General features: G+C 43.2%; 1 protein-coding gene across 4 annotated transcripts in view; it reads left to right on the top strand.

Moving 5' to 3' along the window:
- Window positions 1–24,609, top strand: part of ULK2 (unc-51 like autophagy activating kinase 2) — a 159,957-nt gene that overhangs the window by 67,206 nt on the left and 68,142 nt on the right. For all 4 annotated transcript variants that reach the window (XM_058164032.1, XM_058164033.1, XM_058164034.1 and 1 more), the window contains 3 exons: window positions 19,994–20,044; window positions 21,043–21,131; window positions 23,689–23,860. In XM_058164032.1, the coding sequence (XP_058020015.1) occupies window positions 19,994–20,044; window positions 21,043–21,131; window positions 23,689–23,860 (312 nt within the window). The remainder of the gene's footprint in view (window positions 1–19,993; window positions 20,045–21,042; window positions 21,132–23,688; window positions 23,861–24,609) is intronic.

Raw genomic sequence — 24,609 nt, forward strand, 5'->3', positions numbered from 1 at the left:
CATTACAGAACTCTTAGGAATGGGGTGAGGTCCACGATAGACAGTTTGAGGTTGAAGCTGTGGGGGTTTGAGGCTGTAACAACGGAGTCGGGTAGAGCATTCCAGCCACTGATCACTCTGTTGCTGAAATCATATTTTTTGCAATCGAATTTGGAACGGTTTACTTTGAGTTTGTACCGATTGTTTGCCCGTGTATTGTTGTGGTTGAAGCTGAAGAAGTCGTAGACAGGTAAAACGTTGTAGCAGACAATTTTGTGTACTGTACTTAGACAATACCATATTTCCTGCCTTTCCTTCAGGAGCTCAGGGAATTTTGTAGAAATCCCTTTTCATATTTTCCCCTAACACAGGGGTGTCAGACTTGGATTTCTTCACAGGCCAGACAGCATTCTAGTTATCCTTCGTGGTCGGTGCTGGGGTGGGTGGGTGTATACAGCGATACAGGACAGGATTGCGTCCGGGTGGGTGGATGATGATGACATAAACTCTCACTGTGCATGTAAACAATAAAGTGATCGGTATTTACCCATGTAGTAGGGCTGTATTGATATTATCCTTCTCATCTTCTCACCTTATCTTTCCTACTACCTTCTCCTATCTATGATTTATCACTAGTTGTATCTTAACGATTAATTATTGTAATATATATAATATAATATAGGACCTATTGCTTTGTTTTTTGAATGCACACTGCGAGCTTATGAACCAGGGAGACAAATCCCTTGTGTGTCCAATCACGCTTGGCCAATTGAGTCGCCCGAACCGGTCTGAACCGGCAGCAGCCCGCCACTGAGAATCTCCATAGACAAGGTGCTTCTGACTGCGCACTTGTTGCGGGAGGCAAATTCAGCCCCTGCCTACAACTTCTGAAAGCTTCTGAAAGCAGTGGTGTCTCTTGTTTGGCTCGTGTGAGGCCATCCTTTGACGCAGCTGCTGTGGCGTGAAGGACTTGCAGACAGATGCCCGTTCAGGCTTTGAAGGACCTTCCTGGAATCGGATCTCAAGCTCTGCAGTCATTGTGTTCTGTCCCCCTTCGCCTCCGTCCGAGCAATGGCTTAATTAGCTGGCACTATCAGCTCTGGCAGCAAAATAGCGAGCGTCTGCCAAGTGTCTCTGTTATCTCCCTTGACACCGATGAGTCACCCAGGAACAAACTTCAGCTCTAGTCAAGCAGTTGATTTGCCTGCTACGAAGAGGCACAGCAGCTCTCGCTGCCTTTATATCCTGTGGGGTGTGGCTCCATGACTCAGCACTTTCTAGGCCTGCCCCACCCCTGCTTCTGTTGTTCCCGCCTCTCCTGCCTACGAAACCTAGGGTCCAGCCAGGCCTGATTGCCATCAGCTGGGTCTGGAGGCATGGCCTGGGGGGAAAGAGTCAGGGGATGGAGGCCTCATTATCTCTTCCACCTGGCCTGTCTCTGGCTCCTGGAGCTGAGCCAGGGAAGCCGGTGCTCCCGAGGTAAGTCCTGACGGCTCTTCCCCCTCACTTTCCAAGTCACTTTCTGGCAGGGGGCCTGGCTCGGGGGGGGGCACAGACACAACACATTGCATCCCGAGGCTTGGCTGGAGCTTCACAGCCCCTTCTGCCTACTCGAAACTTAACACCCAAGGGGACTCTTTCCGACAGCTGCCTCTCAAGTAGGACACAACGGAAGGGAGCAAGGTAAAACAGCCAGCCTTTAGCGTAAGCCCTTCCCCAACCCACCTCGCCTTTTTATTATGGATCGACAGACCAGGATTAAAAAAAAAAAATCAACGCTCTAAAATAAATCGGAACAGAATAATTACCGTTGGTGGCAGAATCACCTGCCTCATTTTATAGACTCAGTTCAGGGAATCCTCGGCCACAATTTATTTTATTTTATTTATTTAATAATAATAATTTAATTTAATTTGTAATTTATTTGTCAATCATACATAAGATAACAGATAAAAGTATAAACATGATTTGGATACATGAAAAGAGTAAGTGAAAAGAAGAAAAAAAGAGTAAGTAAAAATGGCGACCAACATTTCTGTTGCTAGGCGAGGCGGTTGTTTAGGTGAATTTTGGGGGGGCCTCCCCCGCATTTATGAACTTTCCTGCCACAATAGTTGAGTGAATCGCTGCAATTGCTAAGTTAGTAACGTGGTTGCTAAGTGAATCTGGCTTCCCCATTGACTTTGCTTGGTGATCACATGACCCCGGGTTGAACCTCTAGATAGAAACAATGCTTGACTTGAGAAATGCATAGTTTATTAGACATAGTTTATTAGAAATAGAACAGAACAGAACAGAAGAGAAGAGAATAGCAATAAGAATAGAATAGAATAGAATAGAATAGAATAGAATAGAATAGAATAGAATAGAATAGCAATAAGAGAATAGCAATAAGAGAATAGCAATAAGAGAATAGCAATAAAAGAATAGCAAATAGAATAGAATAGAATAGCAATAAGAGTAGAATAGAATAGAATAGCAATAAGAGTAGAATAGCAATAAGAATAGAATAGAATAGAATAGAATAGAATAGAATAGAATAGAATAAGAGTAGAATAGCAAATAGAATTGAATAGAATAGCAATAAGAGTAGAATAGCAATAAGAATAGAATAGAATAGCAATAAGATTAGAATTGAATAGAATAGCAATAAGAGTAGAATAGCAATAAGAATAGAATAGAATAGAATAGAATAGAATAGAATAGAATAGAATAGAATAAGAGTAGAATAGCAAATAGAATTGAATAGAATAGCAATAAGAGTAGAATAGAATAGAATAGCAATAAGAATAGAATAGCAATAAGAGTAGAATAGCAATAAGAATAGAATAGAATAGCAATAAGATTAGAATTGAATAGAATAGCAATAAGAGTAGAATAGCAATAAGAATAGAATAGAATAGAATAGAATAGAATAGAATAAGAGTAGAACAGCAAATAGAACAGAACAGAATAGCAATAAGAGCAGAACAGAATAGAACAGCAACAAGAATAGAACAGCAACAAGAGCAGAATAGCAACAAGAACAGAACAGAATAGCAACAAGATTAGAACTGAATAGAATAGCAATAAGAATAGAATAGAATAGCAATAAGAGTAGAATAAAATAGAATAGCAATAAGAATAGAATAGCAATAAGAGTAGAATAGAATAGCAATAAGAATAGAATAGCAATAAGAGTAGAATAGAATAGCAATAAGAATAGAATAGAATAGAATAGAATAGAATAAGAGTAGAATAGCAAATAGAATTGAATAGAATAGCAATAAGAGTAGAATAAAATAGAATAGCAATAAGAGTAGAATAGAATAGCAATAAGAGTAGAATAGCAATAAGAATAGAATAGAATAGCAATAAGATTAGAATTGAATAGAATAGCAATAAGAGTAGAATAGCAATAAGAATAGAATAGAATAGAATAGAATAGAATAGAATAGAATAAGAGTAGAATAGCAAATAGAATAGAATAGAATAGCAATAAGAGTAGAATAGAATAGAATAGCAATAAGAATAGAATAGCAATAAGAGTAGAATAGCAATAAGAATAGAATAGAATAGCAATAAGATTAGAATTGAATAGAATAGCAATAAGAGTAGAATAGCAACAAGAATAGAACAGAATAGAACAGAACAGAATAGAATAGAATAAGAGTAGAACAGCAAACAGAATAGAATAGAATAGCAATAAGAGTAGAATAGAATAGAATAGCAATAAGAATAGAATAGCAATAAGAGTAGAATAGCAATAAGAATAGAATAGAATAGCAATAAGATTAGAATTGAATAGAATAGCAATAAGAATAGAATAGAATAGCAATAAGAGTAGAATAAAATAGAATAGCAATAAGAATAGAATAGCAATAAGAGTAGAATAGAATAGCAATAAGAATAGAATAGCAATAAGAGTAGAATAGAATAGCAATAAGAATAGAATAGAATAGAATAGAATAGAATAAGAGTAGAATAGCAAATAGAATTGAATAGAATAGCAATAAGAGTAGAATAGCAATAAGAATAGAATAGAATAAGAGTAGAATAGCAAATAGAATTGAATAGAATAGCAATAAGAGTAGAATAGCAATAAGAATAGAATAGAATAGAATAAGAGTAGAATAGCAAATAGAATTGAATAGAATAGCAATAAGAGTAGAATAAAATAGAATAGCAATAAGAATAGAATAGCAATAAGAATAGAATAGCAATAAGAATAGAATAGCAATAAGAGTAGAATAGAATAGCAATAAGAATAGAATAGAATAGAATAGAATAAGAGTAGAATAGCAAATAGAATTGAATAGAATAGCAATAAGAGTAGAATAGCAATAAGAATAGAATAGAATAGAATAAGAGTAGAATAGCAAATAGAATTGAATAGAATAGCAATAAGAGTAGAATAGAATAGCAATAAGAGTAGAATAAAATAGAATAGCAATAAGAGTAGAATAGAATAGCAATAAGAGTAGAATAGAATAGCAATAAGAATAGAATAGAATAGAATAGAATAAGAGTAGAATAGCAAATAGAATTGAATAGAATAGCAATAAGAGTAGAATAGCAATAAGAATAGAATAGAATAGAATAGAATAGAATAGAATAAGAGTAGAATAGCAAATAGAATTGAATAGAATAGCAATAAGAGTAGAATAGAATAGAATAGCAATAAGAGTAGAATAAAATAGAATAGCAATAAGAGTAGAATAGAATAGCAATAAGAGTAGAATAGAATAGCAATAAGAATAGAATAGAATAGAATAGAATAAGAGTAGAATAGAATAGAATAGCAATAAGAATAGAATAGAATAGAATAGAATAGAATAGAATAGAATAGAATAGAATAGAATAGAATAGAATGGAGAATCAATTAAAATGGAGCTGGAAGGGACCTTGGAGGTCTTCTAATCCAATCCTCTGCTCAGGCAGGAAACCCTATATCAGTGACGGCACCAAGTGCCGGAACCTGGAAGAGATCAGCTGATTGCTGCGTATGCACACCAGACCAGCTGGCTGGCGCACATGCGCACAACAGACCCCGGAAGAGGAGCTGGCTGCCACACACATGCGCATCAGCCAGCTGCTCTCTTCCAGGTTTCAGCACTCGGTGCCAAAAAGGATTCGCTGTCACTGTGCTAGGCTGGTGTGGCAATTACCAATACAGCAATTTTGTGGGTTATTTCATGTACGCATGCGTGTGACAGAACCAGAAAGAGAGCAGCTGGCAACAGTGCGCGTGCCCACAGAGAGGGCGCTGTGTGCTACCTCTGGCACACATGCCATACGTTCGCCATCACGGCCCTATATCATTTCATACAAAGAGTTGCCCAATCTCTTTTATTTAAAATTTCCAGTAATGGAGCATTCACAACTTCTGGAGGCAAGTCATTCCACTGGCTAATTCTCACTGTCAGGAAATTCCTCCTTATTACCCAGGTTGCTTCTCTCCTTGATGAGTTTCCACCCATTGCTTCTTGTTCTGCCTTCAGGTGCTTTGGAGGATAGCTTGACTCCCTCTTCTTTGGGGCAGCCCCTGAGATACTGGAACACTGCTATCATGTCACCCCTAGTCCTTCTCTTTGTTAGACTAGACATACCCAATTCCAGCAACCGTTCTTCGTGTGTTTTAGCCTTTCTTGTCATCTTTAAAACTGGAGGTGGTGACTCCTTAAGAACTGTATACAACGAAATTTCATTTTTAATGTATGCCAGTTAGTATACATTCAAAGTGACAAAACTAAACTATACTATACTATACTATACTATCCACTAGACAGGGGTCTCCAACCTTGGCAACTTTAAGACTTGTGGACTTGAACTCCCAGAATTCCAAAGCTGGCTGAGGAATTCTGGGAGTTGAAGTCCACAAGTCTTAAAGTTGCCAAGGTTGGAGACCCCTGCACTAGTGGACAATTATAAAAAATAGTGACTTCCAAGCCTATTGTTTGGCCCTGCACCTAGCCGGATGGGTGTTTTATTATCTGGGCTAGGCTTTTTCAATCCAGCGATTAAATCTGGATTGATTTCCTGATGGCACCTCGTTTTATTTTCCTTTTTTTGGGGGGGGGGTCTACGAGAGCTCTAATTGACAGAAGTTGGCATTAAAAAGCCAATACCCGCAGAGTGAGCAATTTCCCCCCTGGGTTTGTCACTTCGGCTCAGCGGTTGGTTCGATGCCCAGCCTTGCCCAGAGACGTTTGATTGGAAGGCTTCCAGTTAGGGACGGTGGCTGGTAAACAGTGTGAGATACTTAGATAATCCTGAATTCCTTACAAACACAGCCGCATTCCAAGGTTGCGTTTATTTCTTTTAAGTCACATTTAAAGCAGGAGCAAGCTTGTAAAGTCGGACCCGTTGCGTTAATGATTAATAATAAATATATATATATATAAATCCCTAGAACAAAACCAGTTCTGAAAATAGCTTTGCCAAGTTATTTATAGTGCTGACGTCTTAACATCTTTCTTGGCTCTTGCGATTGTTGTCTGGGAAAGTTTCTGACGAAATCCGTCCTGTTGCCAGCTCAAAGTTGTGCTCAGTCGCCCGATCAGCTGATGCCCAGGAGATGGAAAACAATGGCTCCAATTTGGCTTTAATTGCCTGCAGGGAAGAAAATGGGCTTGTTTTGTTTTTTCCCCTTTGCCCATATTCCCCTTTGCCTGGAATTGAGTAAACTTTGTTCTCTGTGGAAAACAAATTCTCAGAAAGACGTGACTCGACAAACAACAGAGAACGAAGGAAGGGCGGGGAGGGAAGAGAAGAGAAAAAAGGAGGACATTTAGAACTAGACATACCAAAGAACTTCTTTGGTATGTCTAGTTTAACAAAAAGAAGGACTAGGGGAGACATGATAGCAGTGTTCCAATATCTCAGGGGTTGCCCCAAAGAAGAGGGAGTCAAGCTATTCTCCAAAGCACCTGAAGGCAGAACAAGAAGCAATGGGTGGAAACTGATCAAAGAAAGAAGCAACTTAGAACTAAGGAGAAATTTCCTGACAGTTAGAACAATTAATAAGTGGAACGACTTGCCTGCAGAAGTTGTGAATGCTCCAACACTGGAAGTTTTTAAGAAAATGTTGGATAACCATCTGACTGAGATGGTGTAGGGTTCCTGCCTAGGCAGGGGGTTGGACTAGAAGGCCTCCAAGGTCCCTTCCAACTCTGTTGTTATGTTAACTCTTGCCTTTGTTATTCAGCCGTGGTCTGGAAATTGGAATGGATTTTCATTAAAAGCATTTGTACCTGCAGGCAGTCCTCGACGTACGGCCACAATGGAGCCCCAAATTTTGGTTGCTAAGGGAGACAGTTGTTAACTGTTTAGCCCCATTCTATAACCATGCTTGCCGTCGAAGTTTTAAGTGAATTGCTGCAGTGAAGTTAGAGGCACGGTGGTTAAGTGAATCTGGCTTCCGCATTAACTTTGCTTGTCAGAAGGTCGCAGAAGGGGATCAGACGACCCCGGGACACGGCAGCCGTCATAAACCTGAGCCAGTTGCCAAGCATTTGAATTTTGATCATGTGACTCTGGGGAGGCTGCATCAATTGTGTGAAAAACAGTGATGGCTCTTTTTTTTTCATGCCTATGGCGGGACTAGAACTCACCGTCTCCTGGTGATTGGCCCAAAGTCACCCAGCCGACTTGCATGCCTAAGGCAGGACTAGAACTCTCTGTCTCCTGGTGATTGGTCCAAAATCACCCAACCGGCTTTCATGCCTAAGGCAGGACTAGAATTCCCTGTCGCCTAGTGATTAGCCCAAAGTACCCAGCCAGCTTTCATGCCTAAGGCGGGACTAGATCTCTCTGTCTCCTGGTGATTGGTCCAAAGTCACCCAACCAGCTTTCATGCCTAAGGCAGGACTAGAACTCCCTTTCTCCTGGTGATTGGCCCAAAATCACCCAACTGGCTTTCATGCCTAAGGCGGGACTAGACTTTACCGTCTCCTGGTGATTGGTCCAAAGTCACTCAACCGGCTTTCATGCCTAAGGCGGGACTAGAACTCCCTTTCTCCTGGTGATTGGCCCAAAGTCACCCAGCCGACTTCCATGCCTAAGACGGGACTAGACCTCCTTTTCTCCTGGTGATTGATCCAAAGTCACCCAACCGGCTTTCATGCCTAAGGCAGGACTAGAACTCTCTTTCTTCTGGTGATTAGCCCAAATTCACTCAGCCGACTTTCATGCCTAAGGCGGGACTAGAACTCCCTTTTTCCTGGTGATTGGCCCAAAATCACTCAACTGGCTTTCATGCCTAAGGCAGGACTAGAATTCAACGTCTCCTGGTGATTGGTCCAAAGTCACCCAACAGGCTTTCATGCCTAAGGCGGGGCTAGAACTCTCTTTCTCCTGGTGATTAGCCCAAATTCACTCAGCCGACTTTCATGCCTAAGGCGGGACTAGAACTCCCTTTTTCCTGGTGATTGGCCCAAAATCACTCAACTGGCTTTCATGCCTAAGGCAGGACTAGAATTCAACGTCTCCTGGTGATTGGTCCAAAGTCACCCAACCGGCTTTCATGCCTAAGGCGGGGCTAGAACTCTCTTTCTCCTGGTGATTAGCCCAAATTCACTCAGCCGACTTTCATGCCTAAGGCGGGACTAGAACTCCCTTTTTCCTGGTGATTGGCCCAAAATCACCCAACTGTCTTTCATGCCTAAGGCAGGACTAGAATTCACCATCTCCTGGTGATTGGTCCAAAGTCATCCAACCGGCTTTCATGCCTAAGGCGGGACTAGAACTCTCTTTCTCCTGGTGATTAGCCCAATTCACTCAGCCGACTTTCATGCCTAAGGCGGGACTAGAACTCCGCATCTCCTGGTGATTGGCCCAAAGTACCCAACCAGCTTTCATGCCTAAGGCGGGACTAAAACTCACTGCCTGGTGATTGGCCCAAAGTCACCCATCCGGCTTTCATGGCTAAGATGGGATTTAGACTCACAGTTTCTTGCTTTCTAACCTGGTGCCTTAACAACTGGACTAAACTGGCTCTCTCTACATTTTCTGAATTTAGATTTTTGCCATCAGCACATCTGCTGGGAAGAAGTTTTCCCCCAAAGCATTTCCTGAAACCACTGCAATAGCCTGAGCCTTTTTCGATCTCATTCAGTCAACATAGGAAAATCAGAATTAACTGCTTAGCTCTGCTTTTGCTAGTTTTGCACACCACTAACTTACCATGCACGCTTCCCTCTTTGCCAGTCTTGATTATCATCTGTAAAACAAAGCTCTTCAGGTAATCCTTGACTTACAACAGTTTGTTTAATGGACCGTTCAGAGTTTACAACGGCACTGGAAAAACATGACTTATGACCATTTTTTTTCACTTACAACGACTGCAGCATCAAAATGATTGCAGGTCATGTGGTCAAAATTCAGCCTCTTGGCAACCGATTCATATTTATGATGGTTGCAGTGTCCCAATGTCATGTGATCCCCTTTTGCGACCTTCTCACCAGCCAAGTCCATGGGGAAGCCCGATTCACTTAACAGCCGTGTGGCTAATTTAACAAGTGGACCTGGGTCCAGTGAAGGTTAATCAGTAAGATAAGAAATATAAGGCCACACTAGGAATAGGGTGTTCAGTTTTGGTCGCCACGATGTAAAAAAGATGTTGAGACTCTAGAAAGAGTGCAGAGAAGAGCAACAAAGATGATTAGGGGACTGGAGGATAAAATATACGAAGAACAGTTGCAGGAACTGGGTATGTCTAGTTTAATAAAAAGAAGGACTAGGGGAGACATGATAGCAGTGGTCCAATATCTCAGGGGCTGCCCCAAAGAAGAGGGAGTCAAGCTCTTCTCCAAAGCACCTGAGGGCAGAACAAGAAGCAATGGGTGGAAACTAATCAAGGAGAGAAGCAACCTAGAACGAAGGAGAAATTTCCTGACAGTTAGAACAATTAATCAGTGGAATGACTTGCCTGCAGAAGTTGTGAATGCTCCAACACTGGAAATCTTTAAGAAAATGTTGGATAGCCATTTGTCTGAAGTGGTGTAGGGATTCCTGCCTAAGCAGGGGGTTGGACTAGAAGACCTCCAAGGTCCCTTCCAACTCTTATTATTTTGTTCTTTTTAGAGTTCTTTAAAGCTATCGCTCCGTTGGTTCTTGCAAGCTCATCGTCCAGGACTTTCTGTTCTCGTCCCAGATAAAGCGGCTGTTATTTTTTTCCAGCAGACCGTTCCGTCTGGATTTCAGAACACCCTGTTCTGCCTGGGGATGTCCAATCTTTTCCTCCAGGGATTTCAAACGTTCCAGGTGGCCGATGTGCTCTTGATTTTAGCCCTTGTTGTTTGCTTTGCCAACAGGCACATACACACACACACACTTTGCTTTCACCTTTGTTAATCATCCCCCATCAACAATTCCCAGCAGAAAAACACAAAGCATTTTTTTTTCTTAAACTAGGGGAGGTTTAGGGGAGGCGTGTGGAGAGCATCCGCCCCATAATCATTGACACACACAAACACACACACACCCCTTCACAAAAACACACGCTGTTTTTCCTGCGGAAGTTCCAAGGTACCTTTTGTCAATAAAAGGACGACTTATCGGCCTACCTGAAAGGCTAAAGGTGAACGCTTTTGTTTTTTAATTAGAACAAGTTTGTATTGATTTTTTTTTTAGTCCCCCCCACACACATACATGATTAATGAACAGAGTATTGGCCATATCATCTCTTATACAATTCAATATATTCAAATATATTTTACTTAGTTACACTTTTTGCCAAAATATTCTTTTTTCATAGTTTTTATTCATTTCCTAATATTTCCTTGCTCATTTTATTAAGTCCCATCTTCTTTCGCCCTCAAGTTCTAATTTTTCCATTTTTATTCGTGTTCATTCTCTTTCATTCTTTTTTTTTTTAACTATTTCAATTTTTATCCTAATATATTCGGGGTTGCCTTTCTTCCATTTCATCTTTTCCTTTTCACAGCAATCCTTTCTTCTCCTCTCACTCCTTCCCCTCCCTCCTTTCTGCTCTCCTACTCCTTCTCTACTTCCCCTTCCTTTCTCCCTCTCCACCCTACTTCCTCCCTATCTAACCTTCTCTCCTACTCTTATTCCCCCTACCTTTCCTCCTCTCCTCTTCCCTTTCTTCTTTCTCGCTCCCTCCTTCTCCCTTTCCATCGGAGAGAAGGCGTTTCAACTGCCAACTGTGGCAGTTGTTGCAAACATAAGACCAACAAAACATGCACACGGCCACACATGCGTGTGGGAGTTTGGGTGTACTTTTCAATAACCCCAACAAAAGCGCAGTTGTAGATTGCGAGTGTTTTCGTGCCCCCGCCCCAACCAACTCCATCTGCCTTTGTCCATTTTTTAATTTTTTAATTTTTTTTATTATTTACATTTATATCCCGCCCTTCTCTGAAGACTCGGGGCGGCTTACAGTGTGTAAGGCAATAGTCTCATCCTATTTGTATATTTACAAAGTCAACTTATTGCCCCCCCCCCCAACAATCTGGGTCCTCATTTTACCTACCTTATAAAGGATGGAAGGCTGAGTCAACCTTGGACCTGGTGGGACTCGAACCTGCAATAATTGCAGGCAGCTGTGTTTTAATAACAGGCTTCTTACAGCCTGAGCCACACCGCGGCCCTTTTTAAAGTTTTAAGAGCAGAAGGAATCTAAGAATACAGCTAGTCCTTGACATAGGACTACAAACGAGCCCAAACTCTCTGTTGCTAAAGCGAAACATTTGTTAAGTGAGTTTTGCCCCCGTTTTACGACTTTTCTTGATGCATTTGTTAAGTGAATCACTGCGGTTGTTAAATTAATAACCCGGTTGTTAAGCAAATCTGGCTTCCTCATCGACTTTGTTTGTTAGAAGGGGGATCACATGACCCCGGGACACTCCAACCGCCATAAATACGAGTCAGCTGCCAAAGCATCTGAATTTTGATCACGTAACCATAGGGATGCTGCCATGGTCGTAAGAGTGCAAAAACGGCCACAGGTCACTTTTTTCAGTGCCGTCGTTGTAACACTTTGAACGGTCGCTAAATGAACTGTGGCAAGTCAAGGAGTACACGTATTACCCAACTGTAGGTTTTACGTGCTTGTTCTCCCTTAGTGAAGCAACACAATTGTCTTTGTCCATCGCTTCTGCTTCTGGAGAGCAGAAGCAATGTAAATGTGAATTTCTCTCCCACGTTTATTATTATTTATTATTATTATTTATTTATTATTTGCATTTATATCCCGCCCTTCTCCGAAGACTCAGGGCGGCTTACAATGTGTCAAGCAATAGTCTTCATCCATTTGTATATTATATACAAAGTCAACTTATTGCCCCCAACAATCTGGGTCCTCATTTTACCTACCTTATAAAGGATGGAAGGCTGAGTCGACCTTGGGCCTGGTGGGGCTTGAACCTGCAGTTTAGACTCCTAGTAAAAATTAATAGTAATTCAGCAGGCAGTTTTTATCGTCTTTCCCCTTTTTAACATCCCTCCAATGCAATCAAAAAAGTTATGAGCTCTTTTTTTTAATTTATTTTATTTATTTATTTATTTAAACTTTTATACCGCCCTTCTCCCAAAGGATTCAGGGCGGTGTACAGCCATACATAAAAACAATAAAAAATATACAAAGTTAAAATACATATTCGATAATGGCCGAATTAAAACCGTCAATTGACCCAACCTAAAAATACCCCGTATAAGATTTCAAAATTAAAATTTAAAAAATTAAAAAATTTAAAATCAGGCCAGTCCCGCTTGGATAAATAAGTAAGTTTTTAATTCCCGGCAAAAGGTCCGAAGGTCAGATATTTGGCGCAAACCAGGGGGAAGTTTGTTCCAGAGGGTAGGTGCTCCAACAGAGAAGGCCCTTCCCCTGGGGGCCGCCAGCCGCTTGGCGGATGGCACCCGGAGAAGACCCTCTCTGTGAGAGCGTACGGGTCGATGGGAGGCATGGGGTAACAGTAGGCAGTCCCGTAAGTACCCGGGCCCTAAGCCATGGAGCGCTTTGAAAGTGGTAACCAAAACCTTAAAGTGCACCCGAAAGACCACAGGTAGCCAGTGCAGACTGCGCAGGAGTGGTGTTACCCGGGAGCACCATGGAGCTCCCTCAATCACCCGCGCAGCCGCATTCTGGAGTCTCCGAGTGCACTTCAGGGGTAGCCCCATGTAGAGAGCATTGCAATAATCCAGGCGAGAAGTGACGAGAGCATGAGTGACTGTGCATAAGGCATCCCGGTCCAGAAAGTTTTTTGTTTTAAAAAAACAAAACAATTACGATGGTTTGATAGAAATAGCTCAAGATTTGTTTGATAGAACAAAGAATAATGGGAGTTGGAAGGGACCTTGGAGGTCTTCTAGTCCAACCCTCTGCTCAAGCGGGAATCCCTATATTATTTCAGACAAATGGTTGTCTAATCTCACGTTGGAGCATTCACAACTCCTGGAGGCAAGTTGTTCCACTTATTGATTGTTCTCACTGTCAGGAAATTCCTCCTTAGTTCTAAGTTGCTTCTCTCCTTGATTAGTTTCCACCCATTGCTTCTTGTTCTACCCTTAGGTCAGGGGTGAAATCTAAAAAATTTTCCTATCGGTTCTGCGGGCGAGCCTTAATTGGTGGGTGTGACTGAATGGGAATGGTCAATAATAATTAATAAAAATAATAAAGTATACAAAACTTGGGAGGCACCGGTCTACTTTCTTTAAAAATAGAGGCCCCGGTCTACCAGTTGCCTTTTACTGACAGGTCCCGGTCTACCTTCTTTAAAAATACTACAGCGCTGATCAGCTGTAGTGTGGCCCTTTGAAGTGCCACGGCAGTCATTTGCAGCTATATCACCACCGAGCGCTTCAGGGACAGAGAAGAAGAACAGCGAGGGGGGGGGCAGTTGGGGGGGAGGGGCAGGGATTTTTGCTACCGGTTCTCCGAACTACCTGCCCCCATCGCTACCGGATTGCGCGATCCGGTCCGAACCGGGAGCATTTCACCCCTGCCTTAGGTGTTTTGGAGAATAGCTTGACTCCCTCTTCTTTGGGGCAGCCCCTGAGAGATTAGAAGACTGCTCTCATGTCTCCCCTGGTCCTTCTGTTCCCTAGACTAGCCAGGCCCAGTTCCTGCAACCGTTCTTCGTATGTTTTAGCCTCCAGTCCCCTAATCCTCTTGGTTGCTCCTCTCTGCACTCTTTCTAGAGTCTCCACATCTTTTTTTATATTGCGGTGACCAAAACTGAATGCAAATGATAGGAACAGCCCCAGGATGCACCACCTATACGTAAAAGCCTGCCTGTTTCTGACCGTAATCCAGATGCCCTCTTTTATCGATCCGATTCCCCCTTCGGCTGCTCAGAAGGGCAGAGAGTCCTCTGGGAGGAGAGTTAATAGCCTTGCCCATCTCAAATGGAGGGAAAACAGCCTTGGCGAGGAAGCCGCCTCTGCACAGATTCGCCCTTCGTGAAATTAAGGACAGCACAGCCAGCGCGTGAGAGGGGGGTCTCTTGAAATGAAATCACCCTAGTTCAGGTAGCCCTTGACTTAACAAGCCGTGGTGGCTGAGTGGTTAGAAGGCAGCGTTGAAGGCTAACTCTGCCCACAGCCAGGTAGTTCGATCCTGATCGGCTCAAGGTTGACTCAGCCTTCCAGCCTTCCGAGGTGGGTCAAACGGGGACCCAGATGGGAGGGAGGGAAGGAAGGAAAACAAGGAAGAAAGGAAGCTATGGTGGCATATTTGTTATAATGCAGTATTGCAGGCTAACTGCAATTTCATGGGAAGGAAGGGAGGGAAACAAGGAAGAAGGGAAGGGAGGGAAACAAGGAAGAAGGGACTCTTGTCACCGTCGTAAACACATGCCAAAATTTTGATGACATGACTGTGTTCGTCACAAGGGTGAGGACTAGTCGTATGTCCCTTTTTTTCAGTTCTGTTCCAGCTTTCATGGTGGGTGGTAAGGGTTTTGTCTGATACTGAAGCACTTTCCTTTTTTTAATTTAATTGACTTTAAAAAAAAAAAATTCATAGCATTATTTAAAAACAGTTTCATTAGGTTTTCCTAAAATTCCCCGTGACAATTTAAATTTCTGAAAATATACTATTTGTATCGCCCGCGCATAAGTTTAGTTCGTGTTACGTAAGTGAAACTAAATGGCGCAATAGTGCGACCGCAAACAAAAGAGCCTCGTCCCAGAATAGCTCGCGCATCTCCCCCCCCACACCACCCAGCTGTAACAGACAAGCAGAGCTGGTAGCCGGCGCACCCCCACCCCCCAAAACTCAATCCACGATGCGTGAGAGGCTTGCGCAGATGACGATACACGGCGCATTACTGTGGAACCGGTGGGTGGTTAGAAAATTTTACTACTAACAGAAATACAAAAGTGGGCGGTAGGTATAAAAAGGTTGACTACGCTGCACTAAATGGGTGGCTGTAATTTCCTGACAGAATAATTAATGAGTGGAACAACTTGCCTCCAGAAGTTGTGAACACTCTCAACACTGGAAGTTTTTAAGAAGAGATTAAATAACCATTTGTCTGAAATGGTAGAGGGTTTCCTGCCTGGGCAGGGGGTTGGACTAGAAGGCCTCCAAGGTCCCTTCCAACTATTCTATTCTATTCTATTCTATTCTATTCTATTCTATTCTATTCTATTCTATTCTATTCTATTCTAAAATGCCAAATTGAGGACTATTTGTAAGGTGGAAAACCAGGCTCCTCAAATGGGATTCTTTCTTTCTGTCCCGTTCAGCTTTTAGCAAGTTTGGTGTGAAACGGGGAAACGTCCAAAGGGCGGCAAAAATTCAGAATACGTTTGCAGTCAGATCCAGGCGTAGAAGTAAATACGGGACATTCTCTTATGCCGTAACGTTTATTAAGTTGTTAGCGTTTAAAAGGGATGTTAAATCAGCTTTTCTTTCCTCCTTTTTTTTTTTTAACTGGGCATTTGATTCTTAATTTTGTGGGGATCGAAGCTGCTTCCTTGGCGTTACTTGCTGGGGTTTCTTGCTGTTTGTAAGGTTTTATGGTTTTGCATAGGTGAGCTCCTCGGAGTCTGGTAAGCGGTACAGTATAGAAAGTGTGAAATATATTCCCCCGCTCCCCCAATCCTAGATCTGTCACCACTTGATTATAATAACACCTTAGCCGTTTTATGATATGTGGGTTCAACTTCCAGAATAAAAGAGTTGGAGGGGTCCACAGAGGTCTTCTAGTCCAACCTCCTGCAGGAAGCCCTATACAAATTACAAAGGGTTACCCAATCCCCTTAAAAGCCGCCGGTGTTGAAGCATCCACAACTTCTGGAGGCAACCCCCTTTCACTGTTTATATGGGGCTGAAAGGGACCTCGGAGGTCTTATTTATTTATTTGTTTGTTTGTTTGTTTGTTTATTTATTTATTTAATTGGATTTTTATACCGCCCTTCTCCCGAAGGACTCAGGGCGGTTCACAGCCAGGTAAAATAGAACAAGAATAAATACGAGATAAAAATCATATTTAAAAAACTTATTAAATTGGCCCAAATTAAAATATCATTAAAGCAATTTAAAAACTAAAATCCTACGCCAGTCCTGCGCAAATAAATAGATATGTCTTAAGCTCGCGGCAAAAGGTTCGAAGGTCAGGAAGTTGGCGGAGTCCTGGGGGAAGTTCTTTCCAGAGGGTGGGAGCCCCCACAGAGAAGGCCCTTCCCCTGGGGGTCGCCAGCCGACACTGCCTGGCGGACGGCACCCTAAGGAGTCCCTCTCTGTGAGAACGCATGGGTCGGTGGGAGGCAGTCGGTGGCAGTAGGCGGTCCTGTAAATAGCCCGGCCCTATGCCATGGAGTGCTTTAAAGGTAATAACCAGCACCTTGAAGTGCACCCGGAAGACCACAGGTAGCCAGTGCAGCCTGCGCAGGAGTGGTGTCACATGGGAGCCACGAGCGGCTCCCTCTATCACCCGCGCAGCTGCATTCTGGACCAACTGGAGCCTCCGGGTGCTCTTCAAGGGGAGCCCCATGTAGAGAGCATTGCAGTAATCCAAGCGAGAGGTAACGAGAGCATGAGTGACCGTGCATAGGGCATCCCGGTCAAGGAAGGGGCGCAACTGGCGAATCAGGCGGACCTGATAAAAAGCTCTCCTGGAGACGGTCGTCAAGTGATCTTCAAAAGACAACCGCCCATCCAAGAGAACGCCCAAGTTGCGCACCCTTTCCATCGGGGCCAATGACTCGCCCCCAACAGTCAGCCGCGGCTGCAGCTGACTGTATCGGGATGCCGGCATCCACAGCCACTCCGTCTTGGAGGGATTGAGCTTGAGCCTGTTTCTCCCCATCCAGACCCGTACGGCTTCCAGGCACCGGGACAGCACTTCGATAGCTTCGTTGGGGTGGCCTGGGGTGGAAAAGTACAGCTGAGTATCATCAGCGTACAGTTGGTATCTCACCCCAAAACCACTGATGATCTCACCCAGCGGCTTCATATAGATTTTTTTTTTTGTTTACATTTATATCCCGCCCTTCTCCGAAGACTCAGGGCGGCTTACAGTGTGTAAGGCAATAGTTGAACAGGAGAGGCGAGAGAATCGACCCCTGCGACACCCCACAAGTGAGGCGCCTCGGGGTCGATCTCTGCCCCCCTGCTAGCCCAACCCCCTGCTCAAGCAGGAAATCCTAAACAAGGGAGTGTCAAACTCAGGGCCCGGATCTGGCCCGCAGAGTACTTCGATCTGGCCCGTTGGGGCCGCCCTGGAAACAGCAAAGGACTGGCCTGCAGTGCTTCTGCCAGCAAAAACAAAACTCACTGACGGAGGGTTGCAGGAGGCTGTGGCAGCCAAAAATGGAGCTCGGGGGGCTCATTTTTTTCTGGCAAGTCCTCCCGACAAGAGTGATGTCAAGCTGGCACACTTGGAATACTGCATCCAGTTTTGGTCGCCGCGATATAAAAAAGATGTGGAGACTCTAGAAAGAGTGCAGAGAAGAGCAACGAAGATGATTAGGGGACTGGAGGCTAAAACATATGAAGAACGGTTGCAGGAACTGGGTATGTCTAGTTTAATGAAAAGAAGGACCAGGGGAGACATGATAGCAGTCTTCCAATATCCTGTTTCCCCCAAAATAAGACATCCCCTGATAATAAGCCCAATTGGGCTTTTGAGCGCATGGCAAGAAGGCCAAGCACTTATTTCAGGGTTCAAAAAAAATATAAGACAGGATTTTATTTTTGGGGAAACACGGTATCTCAGGGGCTGCCCTAAAGAAGATGGGGTCAAGCTATTCTCCAGAACAGATGAAGGCAGGACAAGAAGCAATGGGAGGAAACGAATCAAGGAGAGAACTAAGGAGAAATTTCCTGACAGTGAGAACAATTAACCAGTGGAACAACTTGCCACCAGAAGTTGTGAATGCTCCAACACTGGAAAATTTTAAGAAGATGTTGGATAACCATTTGTCTGAAGTGGTGTAGAGTTTCCTGCCTGCGCAGGGGGTTGGACTAGAAGACCTCCAAGGTCCCTTCCAACTCTGTTATTTTATTCTATATGGCCATATCCATCCCAGGTCCGGTCATAGTTGTCCCAAAGGTGCTTTTTCCAAAGGCCCCTGGATTATGTTTTTCATCTTTATTGATTGCAAATAGAAATGCTTTTTAGAGCTGATGTACTTCCTTTAATTATCAAGACTACTGCTTTGGGTTAATAGTGTAATTGTTTATTTATTTTTTTACAGACCTACGACCACAAACTTCAAGGAAAAACCAAAGTCCAGATGCCTTTTGAAAAAAAAAAAACACCTTTGGGCCTTGGATCAGATGGGTGGACTTCAACTCCCAAAGTACCCCAGCCAGCATGGGTTATTCTGGGAATTGAAGTCCACACCATCTGAAAATACCTTGATGAAGGTATCTTTTCTTTTATGTACACTGAGAGCAGATGCACCAAGACAAATTCCTTGTGTGTCCAATCACACTTGGCCAATAAAAATTCTATTCTATTCTATTCTATAATGGCTGACATTAGGAAACAGCGATGTAATAAATAGAAACTTCTCCAGCTTGGTTTTCCCTGGATGCTTTTGGGACCTGCATCTCCCACCTGCTGGGAAGCGACAGTCACAAGGCACCAGATGAGATTCCAGCTCTGCCACAGGTCACTCAATATCACCGGCTGGTCACTGCACGAAGCCAAAGGGGTGGGCAATGCCCTCTTTTAAATAACAATAACAACAACAACAACAACAGAGTTGGAAGGGACCTTGGAGGTCTTCTAGTCCAACTCCCTACCCAGGCAGGAAATCCTACACCATTTCAGACAAATGGCTATCCAACATTTTCTTAAAAATTTCCAGTGTTGGAGCATTTACAACTTCTGCAGGCAAGTCGTTCCACTGATTAATTGTTCTAACTGTCAGGAAATTTCTCCTTAGTTCTAAGTTGCTTCTCTCCTTGATTAGTTTCCACCCATTGCTTCTTGTTCTACCCTCAGGTGCTTTGGAGAACAGCCCGACTCCCTCTTCTTTGTGGCAGCCCCTGAGATACTGGAAGACTGCTATCATGTCTCCCCTAGTCCTTCTTTTCATTAAACTAGGCATACCCAGTTCCTGCAACCGTTCTTCATATGTTTTAGCCTCCAGTCCCCTAATCATCTTTGTTGCTCTTCTCTGCACTCTTTCTAGAGTCTCAACATCCTTTTTACATCGTGGCGACCAAAACTGGATGCAATATTCCAAGTGTGGCCTTACCAAGGCATTATAAAGTGGCACTAACACTTCACGTGATCTTGATTCTATCCCTCTGTTGATGCAGCCCAGAACTGTGTTGGCTTTTTTAGCAGCTGCTGCACACGGCTGGCTCATATCTAAATGGTTGTCCACTAGGACCCCAAGATCCCTCTCAGAGGTACTACTATTGAGCACATATACAGTACCTGTGGATTCCAGGGTATGTTTTCTGTTCCCAACTGCGTTGCCTCTGCCTTTGGAAACCTCACCTGACTGTGTATTATATGAATGCTTTCTTAGCCACAAGTGGGCTTTGATTGTAAAGGGCAATTTCTAAACTCTTAAGTTTGTGGTGGTTTTTCCTCTTCTCTTACAGAAGCTTTCTTCAGTCACCCGTTCCTGGATCAAGTTTCAACGGTCAAAAAATGTAAGTTGAAATGTCTTTCTCGACTGACCCTTTGTGCTTCCCGTAAAGCGTGAAACAGCCAGATCTTTCCTTCAGGCCTTTGGGATGGGAGGCTAAAAACCAGGCCTGTGGGCGGATTTGTCTGTTTCCACCTTGATTGATTTGAAACATAGGGAGTCCTCGACTTAACGACCACGCTTGAGCCCAAAATGTATGCGGCTCAGTGAGAAATTTGTTGAGTTTCGCCTCCGTATTACGACTTCCCTTGACACATTGGTTAAGTGAAGCACTGCCGTCGTTAAATTAGTAACTTGGTTGTTAAGTGAATTTGGTTTCCCCTGTGGAGTTTGTTTGTCAGAAAGTCACAAAAGGGGACCAGCCATCCAAATTCAATCCCCTTAAAACTTGGGGACTTCGACTCCCAGAATTCTCCAGCCATCCAAATTCAATCCCCTTAAAACTTGGGGACTTCGACTCCCAGAATTCTCCAGCCATCCAAATTTAATCCTCTTAAAACTTGGGGACTTCGACTCCCAGAATTCTCCAGCCATCCAAATTTAATCCTCTTAAAACTTGGGGACTTCGACTCCCAGAATTCTCCAGCCATCCAAATTCAATCCCCTTAAAACTTGGGGACTTCGACTCCCAGAATTCTCCAGCCATCCAAATTCAATCCCCTTAAAACTTGGGGACTTCGACTCCCAGAATTCTCCAGCCATCCAAATTCAATCCCCTTAAAACTTGGGGATTTCAACTCCCAGAATTCCCCAGCTAGCGCGTGGCAACGTTTAAGACGAATGGACTGACTGGGGGAATTCTGGGAGTTGAAGTCCACAAGTTTTAAAAGTGGTGAAGTTTGGAGACCCCTCATCTGGACTGCAAACCCCCTGGAGGCAGGCACCTGTCCAGATACTCTACGAAGAACGATGCTTGTCCTTTTGAAATTGTTCATTCTTTGCAGCCCACCTGTCTATGGTCTCATTTTTGTCTGTTTTGGGGTGTTTTTTTTCTCCCTCCAGCTTGTCCTGTACCTGTGCCAGCACCTGCTGGTTCAGTCTCTGGTGGATCCTGTGGTAGTTCTCCTTCCTGCAGGTTCGCTTCTCCCCCAGTAAGTTCTGCTCAGATTTGGAAAATTGGTTCTCTGTATTTCTGAACTTGGGGGGGGGGCGCAGATGGATGGGCATTTGCTGTGCATCAAAGGGTGTCCCCACCACTGATTGATCGTTCTCAGTGACAGGAACTTTTTCCTTAATTCTAGGTTGGGTCTTTCTTTATTAAGCTCTTTATTATTATTATTTATGGCTCTCTCTTTAATTCCCGTAACACATAAGCCTAAGAAATTTACCTTATGTAGCTGGCTGTATTGCTATTATCCCCTCCTTTCTCATCTATCCTGCTATCTTCTCCTATCGGTATCTTATGACTTGCCACTTTGGTTTTTTTTTGTATCTTATGATGAATGGCAGTAACTGTGATTGGCAATCTATCACTTATCACTTGTGACTTATCACTTTGTGGTTGTATGGGTGTACACCGAGAGCTTATGCACCAGAGACAAATCCCTTGTGTGTCCAATCATACTTGGCCAATAAAGAATTCTATTCTATTCCATTCCACTCCATTCTACCCTACCCTACCCACCCTCCCTCCTTCCCTCCCTCCCTCCCTTCCTTCCTTCGCAATAGCACTTAGACTTACATACTGCTCCATAGGGCCTTTTACAGCCCTCTTTAAGCAGTTTACAGAGTCAGCCTCTTGCCACCAACAATCTGGGTCCTCATTTTACCCACCTCGGAAGGATGGAAGGCTGAGTCAACCTTGAGCCAGTCAGAATTGAATTTCCTGGCTGTGGGCAGAGTTAGCCTGTAATACTGGATTGTAACAAATGCATCTTCCTTCATACATACATACATACATACATACATACATACATACATACATACATGTATACATACTACTCCATAGGGTCTTTTATAGCCTTTACAGAGTCAGCCTCTTGCCCCCAACAATCTGGGTCCTCATTTTACCCACCCTGGAAGGACAAAAGGCTGAGTCAACCTTGAGCTGGTCAGGATCGAACTGCTAGCAGCCGGCAGTAAGCAGAAGTAGCCTGCACTGCTGCATTCTAACCACTGCGCCACCACGGCTGTTAAGATCTGGTTAGGCCGGTGGGCCACGGATCCTCAGGGGGAGGTGAACTAGTATCTTCATTCTTATTAACATCCCTTCATCTGCTGTTTTGTTTGTTCTCGCTTTGTGTTTAATGTGTCTTTTTAATCCTTTCATCTGTAATCCTGATCATGGTTTTTAGGTGTTTATTAATTGCTTTAGCTTCGTTGTGCGCCGCCCGGGGTCGCTTCTTTGATGAAATGGGCAGCCACATCGGTGGGAGTAAATATATAAATAAAATGTTGCATCAAACTGGACCGAAGAATTTTTTTACTTGTGAACTTTAAGGGGAAGGGTGACTGCTCAGGGAATAGGACCTGTTTTCCTTGTGAGATATCTGAGATCAAAACAAGCCATGGAGGAGGCCCTGAATCGTAGCCGGAAACGGCATTTGTACCTAAGCTTGTCCAAGCGTATCATTGGCCAAAAGTAAAAATGCTTTGGTTTAATGAATTTTTTTTTCCCCAGACTTTCAAAGTCCTCACTTCTTCCCTCCAACACAATTTCTAGTTCCAATGAGTAAATTGAAAATATAAGGTGGTATCGGAGACAAATCCTCCTGCAACTGTTCTTCGTGTGTTTTAGTCTCCAGGCCTTTAATCATCTTAGTTGCTCTTCTCTGCACTTTTTTTTTTCCAAAGTCTCAACATGCTGGCTAGGGAATTCTGGGAGTTGAAGTTCACAGGTCTTCCAGTTGCCAACATCCCTTCTATAGAGATATGAGCCAGCCGTGTGCAGCAGCTGCCAAAAAAGCCAACACAGTTCTGGGCTGCATAAACAGAGGGATAGAATCAAGATCACGTGAAGTGTTAATGCCACTTTATAAGGCCTTGGTAAGGCCACACTTGGACTATTGCATTCAGTTTTGGTCGCCACGATGTAAAAAAAGTTGTTGAGACTCTAGAAAGAGTGCAGAGAAGAGCAACAAAGATGATTAGGGGACTGGAGGCTAAAACATATGAAGAACGGTTGCAGGAATTGGGTACGTCTAGTTTAATGAAAAGAAGGACTAGGGGAGACATGATAGCAGTGTTCCAATATCTCAGGGGCTGCCAAAAAGAAGAGGGAGTCAAACTATTCTCCAAAGCACCTGAGGGTAGAACAAGAAGCAATGGGCGGAAACTAATCAAGGAGAGAAGCAACCTAGAACTAAGGAGAAATTGCCTGACAGTTAGAACAATCAATAAGTGGAACGACTTGCCTCCAGAAGTTGTGAATGCTCCAACACTGGAAGTTTTTAAGAAAATGTTGGATAGCCATCTGTCTGAAATAGTGGAGGGTTTCCTGCCTCAGCAGGGGGTTGGACTAGAAGGCCTCCAAGGTTCCTTCCAACTCTGTTACTATTATTATTATTATTATTATTATTATTATTATTATTATTATTATTATTATTATTATTATTATTATTATTATTATTATTATTGGTGGTGGTGTTAGAATTTCCCCATCTGTCTTTGCAAACCTGTTGCCTCAAGGTTCTTCCCTCTTCTCTCCAGTCCCTTCCAGATATGCAGCACATCCAAGAAGACAACCTGTCCTCGCCACCCTTGGGACCTCCGAATTACCTTCAGGTGTCCAAAGATTCCGCCAGCACCAGTAGCAAGAATTCCTCCTGCGACACCGATGATTTTGTCCTCGTTCCGCACAACATCTCTTCCGACCAGTCGTGTAAGATTCCCACTTTATGAGTAACCAGCTGCTCCCCGCAGTTCTCGGTTTCCTCTTGGCGGACGCTTTAACTGGCTTCCACGGCGCAATGTGGCAGGGTTAGGTTGTCTGTTTCGTAGCAGGCTTGATTCGTATTGCAGGATCCAATCTGGGTCGGTTACCGGGACTGGAGGTTTTATCTTCCGAGCTTTCGGACTCTGGAGCCCATCTTCAGAGAGCTTCTCTCTAGCAATGTGTGTGCTTCGGGCTGTTGTGTGTGTGGTATTTACAAGGTGCCTGCTGTGTGTGGCTTTTTAGATGTTGTTTGGGGGTGTTGATGGCTGGTTATTACCATGGTTTCCCCCAAAATAAGACCCAACTGCAAAATAAGTCCTAACATGAATTTTTCCAGGATGCTTCTAATAGAATAGAATAGAATAGAATAGAATTTGATTGGCCAAGTGTGATTGGACACACAAGGAATTTGTCTTGGTGCATATGCTCTCAGTGTACATAAAAGAAAAGATCCGTTCAGAATAGAATAGAATAGAATAGAATAGAATAGAATAGAATAGAATAGAATAGAATAGAATAGAATAGAATAGAATAGAATAGAATTTTATTGGCCAAGTGTAATTGGACACACAAGGAATTTGTCTTGGTGCATATGCTCTCAGTGTACATAAAAGAAAAGATACGTTCATCAAGGTACAACATTTACAACACAATTGATGATCAATATAGCAATATAAATCATAAGGATTGCCAGC

Source organism: Ahaetulla prasina, chromosome 1 (genome assembly GCF_028640845.1).
Source record: "Ahaetulla prasina isolate Xishuangbanna chromosome 1, ASM2864084v1, whole genome shotgun sequence".
NCBI classification, from domain to species: domain Eukaryota; kingdom Metazoa; phylum Chordata; class Lepidosauria; order Squamata; family Colubridae; genus Ahaetulla; species Ahaetulla prasina.